At 40.8% G+C, this 19,271-nt stretch overlaps 1 protein-coding gene across 4 annotated transcripts in view; it reads right to left on the bottom strand.

Annotated features, from left to right (window-relative positions):
• LPAR1 (lysophosphatidic acid receptor 1) overlaps window positions 1–19,271 on the bottom strand; it is a 78,192-nt gene that overhangs the window by 43,212 nt on the left and 15,709 nt on the right. For 3 of the 4 annotated variants that reach the window (XM_069776349.1, XM_069776346.1, XM_069776347.1), the window contains one exon: window positions 10,106–10,274. In XM_069776349.1, coding sequence (XP_069632450.1) covers window positions 10,106–10,165 — 60 coding nt within the window. In that variant the 5' untranslated portion in view covers window positions 10,166–10,274. Of the gene's footprint in view, window positions 1–10,105; window positions 10,275–17,828; window positions 17,932–19,271 lie in introns of those variants that run through there. The other variant, XM_069776348.1, reaches the window with a different exon arrangement.

Below are 19,271 nucleotides of genomic sequence, written 5' to 3'. Positions count from 1 at the left end.
AATTTTAAAAGTTCTCATGTAGGATCTCTCTGTTGCATAAAATCTCCCGATTTATAAGGAATACTTAACAAAGGGAGACCTAGCTACAAGACATCTGGCTTTAATTCTTTGGTTAAAGACCATGTGGTAATAACAGGTCAAGTATAGGAACCCTTAAGGGAGAGAGGAAGTCATACAAATGAATTAGTGGCCCTTATAAAAGCTTGCCAACATCTGCATTAATTATGTGAATGCCCTGTTTTTTTTCTCTCTGTAGGAATATCTGGATGCAGTCTTACAGTCTGAATTACAGAGGAGGTCAGGACTCCAGGATCTAGGGGACTTCTGCGATCCTGAATAAATTCTCTCTTTGTCTATATATTTGTCGATCTAAATTTTTCTTTCAGATGGCTGCTGACGATTCAGCCACAGGTAACGATTCCTCCTCTACGGTTATTCCTGTGGAGAGAGGCCAGTTACACCTGGCAGAAGGCATATTTTTAACTCAGATATTTAAAATGTGGTAAACGTCACTTTCGTCTTCTTTTTTTTCTTTTTTTTCTTTTTTTTTTGTGGCTTTGTTTTCACATGGGCTTAGAATGTGAATTATCCCCTGATTTTGTACTATCCTCCCCAGCCTTTTCACATGAAATCTGAAACAAGATATGATAAAAAAATTTGTCTTATTCACAAAATGCCAAGCCAGGGCTGAATGTATGCAACACACATAACAGTATGTAAAATGCTACAGAGTCAGACTTGTTAAATTTAAAAGCATGAAAGAACTTGAGCAATCTCGGAGGAGTAGCATGAAGGTCACTGGCTTCTTCTCTCATTTTGAAGACACAGGAACAAAACGCTCTGTTCACAGATGGGATTTTGGAGAAGTTTTGTTTTTAGAGCGTGCTAATCTAAAACTTGGGATCTCCTTTAAAAGCGAACTTTTCAGTCCCTAAAGAAAGAAGAGCAGAAGAAGAGACAGTTTGATGACAAAAGTTGAAACAGGAGACTCCAGATGATCAGCTTTTTCAGATGCCAGCGCCTACCTTCCAGGAAGGCTTTGACCTCCAAGGTCACGAATATACAAATCCCAAGGCATTGCATTTACCCGTGACGCTGGTATCTGACTGGAAAGGCTCAAGCAGGAGGGAAATGCAACGTACCGCTGAGTAATGAAAGTGTTAACATACCATAATGGCATATGCAAGCAGGCAGATCCATCCCCTCTCCTGCCCCTGCAGGAAAAGGGGCAGGGAAGTTTATATTTTAATTTCCTGAAGTTTCACTCAGTGTGTTTCATTGCCCGGGTAAGCCAGATGTGCAGTGCCCTGAGATTTACCTCATCCATTTAGTATATCTCAACAGAAGTTTAAAACAAACTGAGCTGCAAATTGCCCATGTTAACTAAACCTCTAGGACATATCTGTGTAGAAAAAGAAAACATCTCAATTATAAACCATAAAGAGAGATAAAGCAAAACAGAGTAATAGCAGACTAAAAGCAAAGCCTCCTCTAATCATGTGAGGTTGATCTAATACTCAAGACACAGTTGTCCCAAACCAGAGAACAAGAAAATCCTGAGTACATGGAGTTAAATCTCTCAATATCAAGAGACGTAGATAGAACCACAACACAGCACACGCACACCAGGAAATTTGGCACCAGGACTTAATAAGTAAAACTCATTCTGCTTCTACAGTCAACACCTAGTTGTCCCGTGGCCAGAACATCACCTTGGCACTGGCCTTCCAGCCACTATCTGCTACAGTTGTCCTCTCGGCTCCTCTCCTCTGGTGGTACGGCGCCACGCCACTGGGGTAGCAGTGGGGAGACTGGGAAGAAGAGCCCATGTCAGCAACTTTCCAGTGCTTTCCGTTTGATTCATCTTGCTGCTGCCCCACCTTGCCATCGCAGCTTAAAGAGTGGCATGAGGATTTGCATCCAAGGCATGCAGCAGATCGCTCATGGGATGTCCTTGGGTGAGAAGACTGTTACCCCCTTCCCATTTCGGGGAAGATACCGGAGCGGAGAAGGCACTGGCTGCCTGGAGCAGGAAGGTGAGAGGGGATCTCTGGATCCTGCCAGCTCAGTGGTGAGTGACAGCCCACCTGGTGAGGGCTGTGCATGAAGAGATGCTTAGGGTAGAAAACAAACACCAAGAAGTTTTCAAACACTGCTGATTGATACTGTCTAAACGAAGCATTAGTTAGCACAAGGTGCCTGAGGGGCAAATGATCAGTTTACAAACCCCACTGCAACCCGAGAGTTTGCAGAGCTCCTCAGTCCACCTAACAAAAAAAGATGAAAAAGAAAAAAAAAAAGAGGACAGCCACCCCCACCCCAGCGTGCATGGGTGCATTTATTTCATGCCGAGAGAAACAGAGCTGAACATTCTTAGAATACTAAGGTCTGACTTTTACAGAGCTTTTAAAACTTGGAAGCCACAAAAATGATTCCATACCCAAGAAAACTCTTAAAAATATTTTAACCCTAAGCTTTCCAAACGCAGTCTGCTCCTCTCTTTTTTCCCTTTACTGAATTAACCTCAACATGCTGCTGTTTTCTTACCCAGAACAGAGGGGAGATGAAAAGCAATTTATTTGGCAAGGAAGTCTGAGGAAGATGACAATTTTGCATACAATGAAATGTGAAGTACAAGCCAGAGACCTCAATTTTGCAGAAGTCATGCAACTTGCATGCAGTCTCCTTGAAGTTTGGGAGACTCTGAAGAGACTCATTCTATACAGGATGAGCTTTTAATTCTGAGGTAGCTACCCTTGTATCCCAAAAATAATATTTAGCATTCTCAGTGCTGCCCAGAAATCCAGAAAACATTTCAGAGGAAATGCAGAATTGGTAATGGTAGAATAGGAGTCCAAAACAGCAGTAGGTGTCTTACAGCTTTACATTTAGTGCAGCAGTGAGTGGAAAACCAGTAGCACTGCTTTCAGTTTAGGTAAAATACTCTGAAGTTTACCAACATATCAGGAAGTCTACAGCTGAAAAACTTTGGGGAACTGCCAACTTCACAATCCCCACATAAGGGTATCAATTAAGAATATCTTTAAAATAAGCATAAGCAAGTAAGTATAAGAATAATTGAATCAATATGTAAATACTTTCTCAACCCACAGCTGCAAATACATGGGTTTTATGAAAGTAAAGTTGTAACAGATGAGAAAAAAATTCCAATTTGCAACAAAAAATTCTCCATTACCGAATGAAAAGCACAAACTATTGTTCAAACTGCAGAATTCGAAAGGAACAAAAGGTTTAAAAATAAAGGGGAAAAGACAGTGTTTCCTTTAAAGATGAAGGTAGAAGTTAAGAAGGCATTTACCCCAAATTTAAGTCAAAAAATCAAAAAGTCTCCAGACAAGGATCCTGATTCATTATAGCCTTACGTCTACTGTGCCTTATGTACAGATATAATTTCATCTGCACAATGGAAGTATGAAAACCTACCACCATGATACAACAGCTCCTCACATACCCTTTTCAGAACTGCACCTCCCAAAGTAATCATTCAATGGACTTAAAGAAAAACTTGTATAAGATGCGGTGGTTCAGTCACAGCAGGCTAGTTCTTCATTTCACTATCCTCATTTTTCCCTTCACATAGCTGAAAAGACAGGAGGAAATGAATCTCTTTGCAACGGGATCCCTTTAGCTCTGCTATGACATGATAAGGCATAAAGTTACTTACGGATCATGAGGCAATAGCTAGCATATCCAGTAATTTTTAGGATGCTTTTGTAGTAGACTGTATTACTAAGGAGTCTCAGAGCTAACAAATGTCCCAGCTACTAGAAATTGAACTGAGAAGCTCTCTGTATCCTACAGTTTATACCTGAAAAGGGTAACCCAACATACCTACTCAGTGTACCAAAGAGACCCAGTCACCAGCAACCCTGGAAAAAGAAGCAATTTCACTCCTGGAAGGTATAATCCACAAGTGATACAGATCCTGTTGGAAACTATGATTATGGCCTCCACAGACTGACTATAAAACCAGGGAGGGTGTTGACCTTCCTTCGTGCTTATTCACTGTCAACTACTACAAAAGCAAGTTCAAAAATAACTTCCGTGGGCTAAAAAAAGGAATGGGTGAGAGCAGAAAGTCCAGCTAACTCTAAAAATGCCTTTCTTCTGGAAGACGCCAGGGTTGCTAACTGTCAGGTCTGAAATACCCTGACTCGGCCCTGCAGCTTTTCAGGATACATAAATCAGGAGCCATGCAATTCACTACTGAAATACAAGAGCATTAGTGAAGAGCAGTGACGATCAGGAGAATACTGAGCTGGCCAACTGGGGCCCAGATTGCCAGCTCTGTGGTTTCAACTTCTTGCACTTTCTACTGCTGCAGAAAGGAAGCGTGCACACACACATGCACACACACGTGAAATCTCTTTCACTGCAGAATTCTGCAAGCAAAAGAGATTTAGGAAATTAAAAAGCTAGAGGAATTGGAAAAACACATCCAAAAGACAGAGAGTGAACTCATCCCTCCAGCAACCTACCCAATAATTCAGACACTGCTGTAGTGTTGCTGTTTTTCCACAGATCCAACATTTTCAGATGAGCTGCATCCCTCGCAAGCACTGCCTACATGTTCTGATGAATGTTTTCCAGTTGAGAAGGAAATGAAGACTGTTTGAATCAGGGCATAGTTCTACATCATCACATCCCCTCCCCCCCGCCCCTTACATTGCTAGGATGGCTTAGACACTTTGATTGCTAAAGATTTGTTCCTAGACCACACAACACTTCTCTGCTGCCTCATCTCTGGCTTCCAAGCTCCTCTCAAACGGAGGCCACAACTGCGACGTAGAGGTATTGCAAAAATAAGCTCATTGGCTTTGCCACTAGGAGAGACGTGATCAGGCATATTTAGCCCAAATTGGGTAGCTGAGCCCAAATGTGCCATACAGAGTACAGAAAGGGTTTTTGCAAAGCTCTTCAAAACTCATTTTCTTCTGGGGGAGCTTTCACAATAAGCTAAGCTTCACAAACATTAGTCAAACGCAGGTATAGGCTCAGCACCTCCTGGCTTTGTGGGAGACAGGAAGGCAATTTCATTCTATCATCTGATTTAGTGATTGAAATACGCCACCTCTTAAGCTTTCAAAAAAAAAAAATAAAAATCTGTGTCATGATGCAGACTAGGCTTCTCCACTACCTCGCCCAGTTTCGTCCCCAGTTGCCTACCTGCCTTTTCCTCAACCTGACACCTGAGCTGCTGTGAGTCCCCGAAGGCTGCTGTGCAGGATGAGTGCAGTGCAGGACAGACCTTCCCCAAAGACGTCAGCCCCGGGGAGAGCTTCCTGGAGACAAATGTAGCATGCAGTGCCCTATCTGTGTCACTTTAGAAGTCATCAGAGTGGAAGAAACGAGGAAAAAAAATAATCTGCACCTCTAACATCCCAAGTGAGTTTCCATGTGTAAATAATTACAACGTGCATCCTTTGGGCCCAGGTTGGTGCTCAGTGAGCCAAGCTGGGAATTAATTCTTGGCTCCAGCAGCTGAAAGACTGGACTTTTATGCTGAAAAAATGCTGTAGGCTATTGGGGCTACTTGCACCTCCAGGGCACACCTTCCACCACTCCTCACCAAGAAAACCAGCAAAGTGAGCACTTGGGAGAGTTTAGTCTACAAGCAAAAAGCTTATGCAAAACTATGTTAATGAGAGTAGCAAAGTTCATTTTGGACTGGAAATAGAGATTTCCAAATGGTAATAAGAAGACTATCCTGTGTTTACCATGGCAAGTACATTTTTTTCTCAAAATATACATCAGACAGTTTGGGTTTCTTTTGCTTTGATGCACTGCTTTGTGAAATATATAAACAGAATACAGAAAAATCTTTCTCTCTCAGGGGCCTGGCAACAATGGGTTCTCTATCAGTAACTTGTTCCTACACTACTGAGCAGCTGCCTATAAGGCAGTATTGGTCTACTTTGAACAAAACGGAGATGTATTTTGAACTCCTGGGAATCTCATCTAGTATAAGAATTTAAAAAAAAGCATACTGGTATTTAAGCTTCCCCTGTGATGCCTGGATATACTGCTAATCACAAACTGTTTCTTCCAGTCTCACCATTTCCTTTTGTTCTCTTGTTTACCACCAGAGGTCTGTTTTGGTAAAGAGGTTAATTTGTTGACTCACCTAGAAGGGGAAAAAAAAAATCCATGCGTTTGATGGCTGCAGAAATTTAGGCACCAAATCCAAAATGCAAATCGTATTGGGCTTTGCTGGGGAAAAGGGTTACAACAGCTGTGCCACCCCACAGGAGTCTGTTCTGAAGCACGATTATAAAGAGGAAAAAGGTACTGAGGATGACCATTCTGTGGCAAGAATAGTTTAAATCTCTTCCACTGTAATTCAAACAAAAAGAAGGGAAAATAGACAAGTATTCACTGGCACAGACAGGGAGAAGTGTTTTTTGGCTCTGGTAACCACATGGCCATGAAAGGCCACTATAATGGAAACTGCTCTGGATTTCTCTTCGGAACAGCTGCAAGGCAGTTACTTAAATGTACTCGTTTACTTCTAGTATTTGGCTGGTAGGATCCACTGCTGGCAAAAGCAGAAAGAGAGTGATGAATTTTTGTTGTTTTCTTGTTTTAAGCATTTCTGAAGCACTGTTGGAAGTCCCTGGTTCATTAAGCAACTGGAGCTCAAATCATTTCTTCTTCAAAGCTTTTACTGCAGAATTCATCTCATGCCATTCACAAAGAGAGAAGATACTAATCACTCCACAGAATACATTAATCAGTTTAGATCACCACTTGTTATGGTTCCTTTTTGCAAACCGTAAAGCCCTCTGGGACAGTAAATGCTTCTTACAGAATTATTTAACTTTCTGCTTACCGCATTATCAGACTAATCAGGTTTCTATTATATAATTTTGCTTATAGCTGAGGTATGAAGTCATCACACGTACCACAAAATATCCCCAATTTAAAAGTCAAAAAGTTCTGTTACATTTTGTTTCTCTCTCTTTAAGAGCAGAATGGCTTATCTAATCTGAAATCACTAGATTCGGCGCTACAGTAAAACCCCATTGCCAAAAACTCAAAGCATATTCTGGAATTTTTTTCATTTCACTGACGACTTTGACATATTGTGAATGGTGTTCCAGAACTATTTTCTATTCCAGATTTGAGCTATGGATAGCTAAACTACCCTGAAACATTACTTATCCTTCACATATAAACATGACCAAGATGCCTTAAGTCTGTGCTCTTAATCACCACTTCTTACATCTGGTAACAGGATGCTGAGGGGGAAAGAAGATGGGAGCAGAGAGCTTTGGACAGGTCAGTGTACAGGGAGGGTATGAAAAGACATGACTGTGGAAAATGTGTTGCTTCAGTAGAGGGTTGTAGAGAGCACCAAAATCAGTTTCTATGTTGACACACTAGCAATAAGAACATTTTGAAACACTAACAACAATTTCATACCTGGTATCAAGAAGTGACTTTCAAAAACTTTTTCAAAATGTGAATCTTTTGTTACCTGACTCAGAAGACAAATCTTGAGAAAGATACCATTTGCAATTAAATTAGCAGGAACTTCCCTCATTGTGGTGCTACAACAAGCATCCGTAGGATTCAAGCCCAAGTAAAAACCTGGCAGGGTGGGCTTCAGATTGCAAAAGATCCTGCTGAGGTCTCTGGGATTCTCCCCTGTGGTAAATAAGGGTCTATCCTTGTTTGCCATGTGCAGTTAAAGGACTGATGATAGGCAGAGGAATATTTATTACTGAGATGTATACACATATGTACATACACATACATGTGTATACAAAACAGATAATTCTAAGACTACTTTGACGAAATATGAAGGAAACCAACTATCTTGGCAATGCTAAAGGAAAGCTTAAAGATAAAAAAAAGATTAAAGATAAAGAAAGTTTAAAGTGAGGTAGCAAAACACTTCCTTTTGTAACTGAGATGCCATCTAGCTCATGCAGAAGGCATGCAAGGTTACTTCCAGGTTTAAAAAAAATCGTTTCCTTAAAACATCAGTCTCTAAATGTCTTCTGCAGCACACTGTGGCATCTGCTCGGTTTTAAAAGGCAAAATAATGTCCTCCAGAAAAAAAAAGTATTTTAATGAATATAGTTTTCTAAACTATATCCAAAATTCATTTGTATGTCAACACAAATGTGAAAGGGAAGACCATGCAGTCCCAGTCTGAAAAGTGCTTTACTTCAATACTTCCATCTAACGAGTTGTCTCTTTAGCTATGTGTCTCACTATGTTCTTGCCTGTTAAAAGGCTCTTCCTTAACCTCAGAAACATACACATGGCTCCCAGCTGACTGTTTGGAGATGTTACTCCTTTACATAGGATTCAAGACTTATCTTAACCATCAGACCCACAATGGTTTAATGAAGTCTGTGAGAATTCATGCATGCATGTAAGTCTGCCCATATGGATATCAAATTTGAGTCCATTTTTACAACATGAGGTTGAGACAATGATATTTTTCTACCGTCATTTCCCACACTGAGATACCAGTCTTTCCTTTACTTCCTGTTGCCACTTCTTTTTGGCTCCCAAGTCAAATCTCATTGAAGCACAGTCTCTAAAACCCAAGTGTGGAGGAAGAGCTGTCTGGATTACCAGTCAATGACCAGAATCATCCATTTATCTCTAGTCTTTGGTCTAGTGATGCAAGTCCAGGGCAGGATTTATTCAGCAGAAAGTCCCTGCAGACACAGGAGATGTGTATTTGTTTGTGTGTTAAGTACAACAGAACGGTGACTATGCTGATCATCAAGTCCTTGACAAGTGATAGCTTTTCTTCCACCTATTCTTGCACCACAGTTGACCTTTGAAAGGGCATTTATCCTGAAGAGCAATCCTTAGATACACAAATTTTTTATACATAAAGAAGGCTCTGAAGAGAGAAACCATGGAGGCAGAGGTACAAATGCCTTTCAGAACATGTGGGGAAACGGCCTGGGGGAGCCTTTCTCCAGAAAGGGAGAACAGTCTGGCAGCAGCCAGGCAGCCTGGGACACAACCACACAGCATCCAACTCCTAGCAGGTATTCTATCCTGCTGTAAAGACACAAAATCCTTCTCTGACCCTAACAGGGACAGAAACTTGAAAAACAACAAAAATACTTCTAAAATATACTAGTTCTCCATTTGAAACACAGGAGGAAGAGGAGCACAAAGAAGTTTCTCCAAGGCAGATTTTGGATTCAGCTCATTCCACATCACCACCCATTAGCGGACATGTTTTTTGTAACTTCACAGGGTCCAGGGATCTCTGAACTACTGCACTTCTCAGTGCCTATTGCTAAGAGGTGTAGTCTCCTGAGCCAAAGAATCTCCAGCAAACAACAACAACAACAAAGCAAAATAAACATTAGATCTCAAATTTTCTGACATCTACTTTAACCAGTTGTGGTGCCCTCTTCAGCAAAATACACATCCTTAGAAGTTTTAAGTTGTAACAGACACTTGGGTCTCTATGAAGTCAAAGGGACTTCAAAAATGCTTTTCTGAGATGAAATCTTGACTGTTATTAACACCTACTTTTCTGTTTGTAGTATTTACTTCACCAGAAAACACAAGTACTTGGTGTTCAGTACATAGAGCTGAAGAAATCACTTAGGTATTTATAAATATCAAGTCTGAAACATGCTCTTTGATTCATGAAAGCAAGATTAGTGTGTTAGTAATTTTAAGTATGTTATCAATTTTATTGCTGCTTTTGGCTTAAAACTTAGCTTTTCTGATAAGAACACTGAACCTGAAATTTCCTGCAGTATTATTCCAATTGAACCACATTATGACTTTCTTCTACTTTGTATTCATTATGCACAGTAAAAATCAAACCATAGTGCAGGGATCACCTACATGGAGTCAATAAAGATTGTATTTTGCCATGTATTTTATTCTACAAATAATAGAATAACACAGGAATATCACGTGTCGAAGTATAACAACACTCTTAGCAAATTATGAGAGTCTTTAATACAATACTTCAGGAAAAGTTCCCTCGATGACTCAGAAGTGAGACAGGAGAAAAAGCTAGGATTCAATAAGGAAGTAAGAAGGAGGTTCAGTTGGTTCAGCTGTCAGAGTTCCATCATGGTCCACTCACCTCAATCACTTCAGGTTGGGACATCATGGAGGACGGCACCAAATCAGTGGGGATATCCATGGTAGCTCAAAATGTCCCTGCTGTCCTTGCACCCTTCCTCTGCACCCACAGACCCTTGGTAGGAACACAGAAGCACTTCCTCAGACCCTAGTCATGCTGTCATTTGCTCCTAGTAGGAAGGAAAAAAAATAATTGTTGAGAATACACAAGAGAACTGGATATGCAGTCAACACCCAAGCCCCTCGGCTGCTGCAAAACCATCCTGTGAGTTTGCACAACACAACTTGCTTACATGACCATTCACAACAGATTTCCAGGAGAAGTTTCAATGGGCACATTGGAATTTGGTCCAGAACAGCAAAACAATTCACTTGACCACACAAACCAGAATTCGCACAAACTGAATACAGTCAGAAGGCTAATGCACAGACCATGTACACATTTGCAAGGAAAGATGGTCACCTCCAGAACACTGGAATCATGTTAACGTTTCGGGGTTTTTTTTGTTTTTGTTTTTGTTTTTTTTTTTACCCCCCCACCAAATTAAAAAAAAAAAAAAAAGCCCTCACAGGAGATTACTCATAGAATTACTTGCTGGAATTTAGGATACATTTAATTCCTCAACATCTATTGTTTACAGTTCCATGATCACATGAACTTTTCTTCTGTGTTACAAAAAAATAACTTAAATATCATGCCATCCTTAGCCTTAATTTATTTTAACTGTATTTACTATTTTTGCCAGATAGGCACAGATTTGCTGTCAGTGAATATACTGAATTCTTGTGTAAAGTTTGATCAGATGATCCAACAGAATGAACTTATTTCCCTAACTATCATGTTTAGCAAGGTTAGATCAGCTTCTGCAAATGCTCCTACTCTTTTGTGCAAAGAAAACCGAACAAAAGGGGAGAAAACTGTAAATGACCAAGAAATTAATCCCATTTAAAAATTCCGGACTAAGGCTACTTCAGGTTTTTTCCCTCAATCAGCTCAGACATATACCACACAACCCACAAATTAGCCACCAGAGAAAGGATTTTGGAGAGACACCTACCGCTCTCTGTATCTACCACTTCCTATTCTGTAAATCACAGCGGAAAACCACTCATACTAAGTGTATTCAGGATCCAACAAACATACCAAAAATGATCCCAAACCTAACTGGTATTTTTCAAACTGAGACCATGGTGCTGTCATACAGACAATACTAGTAACTTTCCTGGCCACTGGTTCATTTTTTCAAAGGCAACACTTACTTACCAAGCCAAGAAAGAACAGATAAGTGCTGTAGGAAAGCTGTACTCCAGATGCTTTCCTGAGTCAGTTATGCCACCTTTTTTTTTGTCTTGTTCATTTAGACTCAGTCTTTGCACACCACTGTGGAAATTATTCCTCCTTCTTAAAAAGCATCATCCTGAAATGCCTGCTTCACATTTCAACACATCCCCACATGCCTTACGTCACATGTAGCCGTCTCATCTTCCAAGCCCTAGGATCACTTTTTCCATCTTTATATAGCTTTCCAGTGACCCCTATTCTTTCCTACTCATTTCTTGCTAGTAACCTTTCATTCTTTCCACTCCTTGCTCCAAATTTCTACTACTATACTCACAGAGAGGGCAGAAAATGGAGATTAGCATTCCTCCAAGAAAGCCTTCACTGAAGTCAAAGAATCTAGATACACATCCTTCAGGCTTCCTGTTTTCTTTTCAAAAACAGAGTTTTGTCTGTTTTCTGAAATTCACTAATTTTTCCACCGTGCATGACAGATGAAGGAAACAAATAGCATCAACTTGAAACTACTGCTCTTCTGATTTAGGGAAGCTTTGCTATTTGACCAAGAAGAGATTAAATTTCAGTAAAACTCCATCAACAGCCTCAAGATCCTCAACCAGCACATTTCATCACTGTCTTGTGAGCTGTCACAAATGTAACTTAAATAAGACCTCAGAAGACCTTTGTTTCTGTTCTTCTCAAAACACACTTAAGTACAGCAGTTCATTATTAGTTTCTTTTAAAATTTATTCTCTTCTCTTAATCCTAAAATGCTGCCACTTTTGGATAATGAAGATGGGGAACACTATCTAGACCAAAACCAGAGGTATGCTTAGAATCCTGTTTTCCACATATAAAAAGGAGAGAAAACGATCATTTTTACTAGGGAGCATCACAGAACAGAAGAGAAAAACTAAAGAGAAAAAAGAAAAAATCTTAAGTCTGTTCAGCCTTTAGCTAGCTCTGTGTACTCCAGGTAGAACATAAATGTCAGAAAAAGCTTAACGCCATAAAATCCAATGAGCACTTCAACGCAGATGAGAGAAATATGCCTGTAGTCATTTTTCACCACTGTCCAAGAAATAGAAAACACAGGATTAGTACGAAATTCCAAAGCCTATGACCATTTCACATTTCCCCTTCTGCACCTAGCTGCATTTTCATTGCTTGTATTGCGCTGATCCCTCAGTTTGGCTAGGAAAAGGAAGGCTCTTCTACACACACCTTGGTTCTCAACCTCCTGAGCACAGCATACACACAATGATTAAGAGTTTCTGCCAATTAGGCTCCTAAAAGCATTCCAGCTGAAAACAGGTTAGACTTTACAAAAGGACTCTCCCCCCTGATCCCAACCTGCCTCGTCTTCTTCAGCAATAATGAATCACAGAGGGGACTGTGCTTTCACGGCAGTGCAAAAACAGGCTGACTGCATCCAAGCAAACAAAGGTGGCTCCTAACTTGATATCCGTGTGAGTTCAGGGTGCAGCCCCATGTTTTTCAAGAACTGCAAATAAAGGGAACAGGATCCTCAAATGAACTTTGCTAAAGGGCACTATGACAGAAAATGTAATCTCTACTAAAAAGAAAGCCTGAAACACAAAAGCACAGGAGTGGCTTCTTACTAATGAGATTTTGATGGCTTGCTGCACTACAAAGCATTGAAAAAAAGACCCAAATTTGGAAGTAGATTCACACATATAATTCCCAAACACTGGAACTGCAGGTGTCATGAGCGAATACCACTCTACGTACTCTTCTCTTGATAGACACTGCTGTCTGTACAGAATGCATCTAGAGGACTGCAAAGTGGGGAAACACGTTAGATATGTATTTAAAAATTGTAAAAGGAAGATCATAGAATTTCTTATCCTCTGTGAAGGTGACTCATCTCTAAGAAATAATGTTTCACCATAAACTACAACATTTAGATAGTAATTTATGGTAACACATTGAGTTTTTGGTTAACGGAGGAAAAATAATAATCAGCTAATGCTCAGCAGAGTAGCGCGTATCTAACACACAGAGCAGGAATGCATCCTCACCAAACAACACATACTGCTCTCCGACATGCTATGATTAAGCATCATGATTTCTGGATCAGCTGTCCGAGACCACAGAAAAGAGGAACCATGCAGTTTTGTCATTACTTGGAGTAGTTAGGAGAAATGCAATCATGCATCACAAAAACATCCATCTTGAAGGAACTGCTTCCGGAAAATGCACTACAATGACAAAGATTATTACCCTTATTCCTCCCCAGTTTCTTGCACAGTACATCATGACCTGCAATATAGGAGTAATACGGCAATACCAACAACTTCTGCATCACTGTGTATCTCATCTGGGCCAATATACAGTGCCTCTGCTAGAGTAAGGTGCTGAGACTGACAGGCTAATTGGGTTTTCACAATCTGCGGCTGTCTCCTGTGTCAGACAATTTCAGGTGTCCTGCATTGTTACCGCCTTTCAGCTTTGGTTTCCTGCACCCCTACCAGAGCATCTTTTGGTACCACAGCTTGACTTCACAGGCTTCAAGTTTCTGTATCACATGACTGAAGATGCTGATTTGGTATGACCTTGAAACTGTTAAATGTGACTTAGCTAAACAAAGCTCCCTGCACACCTCTAGTGAATAAAGGACTAACTTACGGTTTCTCAGAGGACAGTTTTAAGTCCTAATTGATCCCAGATGGATAGAACCCATAAACCCATCAAGGGAAAGAAAACATTCGAACAACATGTAAAAAGGTGAAAGAGTAATAAAAAGATCTCACATAAGGGTCCCACTTCCAGATGTCACTTCAGAGACATTCCAGATTTCATGTGGCATCTGAAATCCTGCCATCCAAAAGTAATCATTTGGCATCACTCACCTCTGGCAGCCTCCTTCACTGAACAACTGCTGCCTGTAAGCATTAGTTTGTTCAACACACAAATAAAAGCATGACCCCACCATGGCAGCCTTACGAAGCAAAAAGGCAAGCGATCACCATCCAGGGAAGAGCAACAGCAATGACCTGACCTGCCTACCACTTCATTTTACCACTTGTTAAAGTGATGGTGATAATATGAATTTTTAGGTACCTACTATGGACTCAGAGGTGTTTTTCTGCTCTCCAGTAACCACTTGGTTAATAAATGAACAACTACAGATAAACTGTCTAGCATATAAGAAAATAAACATGAAAGGCAGAAAAATTTGTTTCAATTTCACGCTGCTAAGAAAAGAGAAGAGGCCTTCCTGTTACTCCTTCCTCTACTATAGAGACTGCTAGGAACTATTGCAATAATTCGGATTTTCTTTTGCAAGTTACAGAGCACTAGATCTTCTTCCTAACAGAAAGATATTAACTCTTCTGAGTCCTTACATTATTTTAAGTAAAGCCTTCACCACCTCTGATGTTGTCACTTTGAACAGTAGATGTACAGATTCACTTACACAAATGCAATTCACTAGCTTAAAAGTGGTCTGAAAAAGTTATTTAATAGTGACTCTTCAAACATTGAAACTTCTCTTGACATATACTTTAAAGCAATTGATAAAAACCCCCTAAAAAACCCCAGGATCTGTCAACATGATTTCATATGTGAGCAGCGGTACCTGCAACTGTGAAACGATAGTCTCAGCAGACTGGCAAAGGGCAAACCACACCACAGAAATGCACATAAGAAGCTCTTGGTCTCCCTGAAATTGCAAGATGATTCAAACTCTAATGTCAGTATTGACTTCTTTCAGTTAGTTTCAGCAAGCCTTTGCATAAACACAGCACTCATTTTTTATTTTTTTTTTTTGCATTCATCAGTTCACTACTAGTTAAAATGAGGGGAAAAGCCACATGCCAGTTCCCTGTCCTGTCACCTCAGGACTTTCCTCCTCTTTCCTCGCATGGCATGTCTGGAGTGCTGTTTCTGCAAAAGTCTTGTTTTGCATCAGGGACCAGACTGCTGAATCTTGAAGTGAGTTTGGTACGTGGTGTACTATAACAAATAAATGTGCAGAATGAGCTGCATAAGGCTCATGAAACTTTACTGGTTGACCTGCCAAAGCACAAGAACAAGCTGAACTAATTGAAGTGGTTATGACCTCTACAATGCATATTTCCCCTCAGTTCTACCCTCTCTACTTGTTCCAGGGTATGTTCTGCCTGAAATGAAGATAACCTTCTGTGCCCTGTGTTAACTTGCTCAGCAATTAAGAGAGCTGCAAGAAGTTAATAGCTGTGATTCAGTATTGGGCAAAAGAAGCAGAAAAGAAATAAAAGAGAGTTCCAGACAGATGGTGTGGCCCATTGTTGTATTCTTGCCTTATAAGTCCTTCTGAACAACCGCAACAAGTCTTTTCCCAGTTAATACGACTCTTTCCATACTGACTCCCCATCAAATTTCTGATGTCTCAGAAAACAGACGTTCCCGTCTATTGCCTCAGCAGATGCATCAATACAGTTTAGAAAATAACACAAAATTAACTGTCCCTGTGTCGTGGTTTAAACCCAGCCAGTGATCGACACCCAGTTAGTCCCCCAGCAGCGATCCCCACCCCCAGTCCCCCCAGTTCCTATACTAGATGGGACGTCCCACGGTATGGAATACCCCTTTGGCCAGTTTGGGTCAGCTGCCCTGGCTGTGTCCCCTCCCAACGTCTTGTGCCCCTCCAGCCTTCTCGCTGGCTGGGCACGAGAAGCTGAAATAATCCTTGACTTTAGACTAAGCACTACTGAGCAACAACTGAAAACACCAGTGTTATCAACATTCTTCTCATACTGAACTCAAAACACAGCACTGTACCAGCTACTAGGAAGACAATTAACTCTACCCCAGCTGAAACCAGGACACCCTGTCAAACTTTGTTGACAGTGTGTGTATTTGAATACACACGTTTTTACTGTACAAATTCTGCAGCTCGGTTGGTATCAGCCTGGCTCTTTCACCTGACACCCCTCTCCCAAAAGCAGGAAAAAAGTCTTTACTGTTTTACTGTGGCCACTGTGAAGGCTCTTCGGTGAGTAGATTATTCCCCAAATTAGAAACTGTTCATTCTTTCAGGAATTGTTTTTTGTCTTGGGGTTGTGTTTTTTGCTGTTTTGTTTTTTGGGTCTGGGGTTTTTTTGCTTGGTTGGATTGGTTTGGGGTTTTGTTTTGTTTTTTGTTTTTTTTTGTTTGTTTACTCTGGCAAACCAAGAGTCTGATCCTGTGCCCATGGTAATTCATTGCATCTACCATCTCTTACTATAGCAATAAGTATCGGAATATATGTAGTAAATGGTACTGATTAAACAGGTTAAATAGCAGTGAATCTGAAATTACACTGCTGGAGTTGGAAATTGTCAGTAATAGCATGGAACACAGTTATCTATTTCTAATGTCACAGGGACTGATGTGAGCACTGACTGGGCTGTACCACTTTTTGTATACACTCTCACAGAAGGAAACGGATGCAACTATTCAGCATGCCTTCAGACCAACAACCAACAAATTGCCCAAGTTATACCTGTTATTACAGCACATGCGACATTACCCTCTGTTGTCCAGTGAGGACCAGTTATGCAAACACGCCACCTCTCAAAGCCTTCCCATCTGTTGCTTCTAGCCACTGGACAGACTGCTTTAAAGAGCTACAGAGCTATAGCATCTCGCCCATTTGGAAGCTTTTCATAAGAGTGAATAAATTCACTGTGAAAATAGATTTGTGAGGTTTTACTGAGGGTTGTGGAAGTCTGGGAGGGGAGTGCCAGAGGAAAGGGACAACATCGCTCTGTTTCCCATGCTGGCTGTACCATCACCCCCCTGGAAACAGCCTCTGCCGGTAAAGCCAGACATTTCTTGAGTCCAACTTCACTGTCTAGAAAAATAGGTTTTACTGGAATTTGCTAACATATGGAAAGGTTCAGACACAACAATAGGAAATCTCTACCTTGCAAATATTGCAAAAAGACTCAACCACAGTAAAACATACTTGATGGTCTCTGTTCTTTCCCACTAGCAGAAGTGAGTATCACAGAAGTTACAACCAGCCCCAAGAAACTGGCCGGGTTCTTCAGTCTGAGAAGAAAGACCAATGACAGGCTGAAGATGCAATGAAACCGAGCTACTCATTCACTTCTGCAGAAGAAATTGAGATCCTCACAGGAAACGAGGTGAATTTTCCATGCTGAGGTTATGCTAGTACATCACACAGGGGCAAACCATAATTTTTCACATGCACCAAGACAGGCAATAACTATACAGAATAAAAGATGCTTATGTAAGTAATACCTTATGCCCAAAACACAGCACACACATTTGCCCAAACTGCAACTGGAAATCAATCCATATCCAGAAACATTTTTCCATCAAATCCCGGTCCCTGTGGAGAAATGACTTAGTCATTTCTTTGCAGTAATCAATGGTTAATTCACTTTGCTATTAAATTGTCAGTTCTTTGCAGGTATTGTTTAAGAGATCAGACCTTTTCTTTCACAGGCTGAGTGGGTTAATCCAACAGCATCAAATTCTATCCAGAAAATTTCTGCTCACAGAACTTCCGTTATTGGTGAAGTAATGCACTGTTTGTGCACACACATTTCCAGAGCAATTATTTAAAAAAAAAAAAAAAAAGAAAAAAAGGATCATTTTCCAACCTGACACAAAAGATGAACAACAACAAAGAAACTGGCTAGACAAAATATCATTAAGGCTTAAAAGGGAGGGAAGGAGGAAGGAGGGAGGGACACATGCAACAAGAATAATGCAGTACTTTAAATGTTTCTGTCATCAACAAATGACTTGTTAATAATAAATAAACTGGCAACTACAATGGACAATTGAGCTGGTTGGCCCAAAACCCCAGAATTGGTTGGTACTAACCCCTCTCTCCTGCCATCACTGGCTATATGGTAGCACAGTAAGATTTTGTAATATTCCATCCATCAAGCTGGGGGCTGCATCCCAATGCCTGGAGCTGCAGGAGCACTAGCAGAGCTGCACTTACAGGACGTCCCGTGTGACGGTGAAGGCTTACAAACATCTGCAAAAGGGTTGGCAGCAAGGTAGGCTGAGACAGCCTCCTGCCTAAGTGCTGAGAGAGACCAGGAGAACAGCCTCCAGCAAGACCTCTGGACAGCAAGTGCTGTGGAGATCCCCTCTTCTGGCTGTTGAAAACATCATCTGCTTTCTGGCTTTTCTCAAGTGTGGTGTTTTGTTTTGTTTGTTTTTTTAATCTGAGCACTTGTGACTTCGACAACCAAAAAAGCAGAAGGACAAAAACTTTCCCAAGTTCAGATCTAATGGAGCCACTGAACATGTCAAAGCAGATACTGTCTACACCAGTGCTGCTCCAACTTCAGAGCGACAATGTCCTAAACAATTGTCTTGGAAGTGATTCAGTGTCACAAAGATACACCACAGAATCAGGCGTTTTATTATTGCTATGGTCCCACGTAAGTAATACATCTGCTTCTATGTTGGTATGACGCCTGCTTTGATTGCACTTTGTCAGCCAAAGCGTACATTCCACCTAATATATAGCACAACCACCTCTTAGCCACTAAGAGCATCAAAAGCAGGACAGCAGCATGTTTAGCTGTGTATCACCTTGCAGATTGCTTTACTGAACAGCAACAGCTGGCCAGAGCATTCAGCTTTTACTTAAACCAAACCAAAACAAAATAACAACAAACAACACCTTGGGAAATTTAACTGCAACTTGCCCAGTCACCTGAAAAGCATCTTACAAAATGCAGAAGTCCAAAAGCGTATTACAAAAGAAAAAAAAAACAACAAAACAAAACAAAAAAAAAGGAACTCATCTTTCCTACTTCCCCTTCTGCCTTCAGCCAGCTCACACCTGTACACCTCAAAGAGTTTTTAAAAGGTGCTCCAGAGAAGTGTGCAACTTCCTGAAGCTAGAATA

This window comes from Haliaeetus albicilla, chromosome Z, assembly GCF_947461875.1.
Source record: "Haliaeetus albicilla chromosome Z, bHalAlb1.1, whole genome shotgun sequence".
NCBI lineage: Eukaryota > Metazoa > Chordata > Aves > Accipitriformes > Accipitridae > Haliaeetus > Haliaeetus albicilla.
The sequence above is the reverse complement of the archived record's forward strand: the minus strand, read 5'-3'. Positions and strand labels throughout refer to the sequence as shown.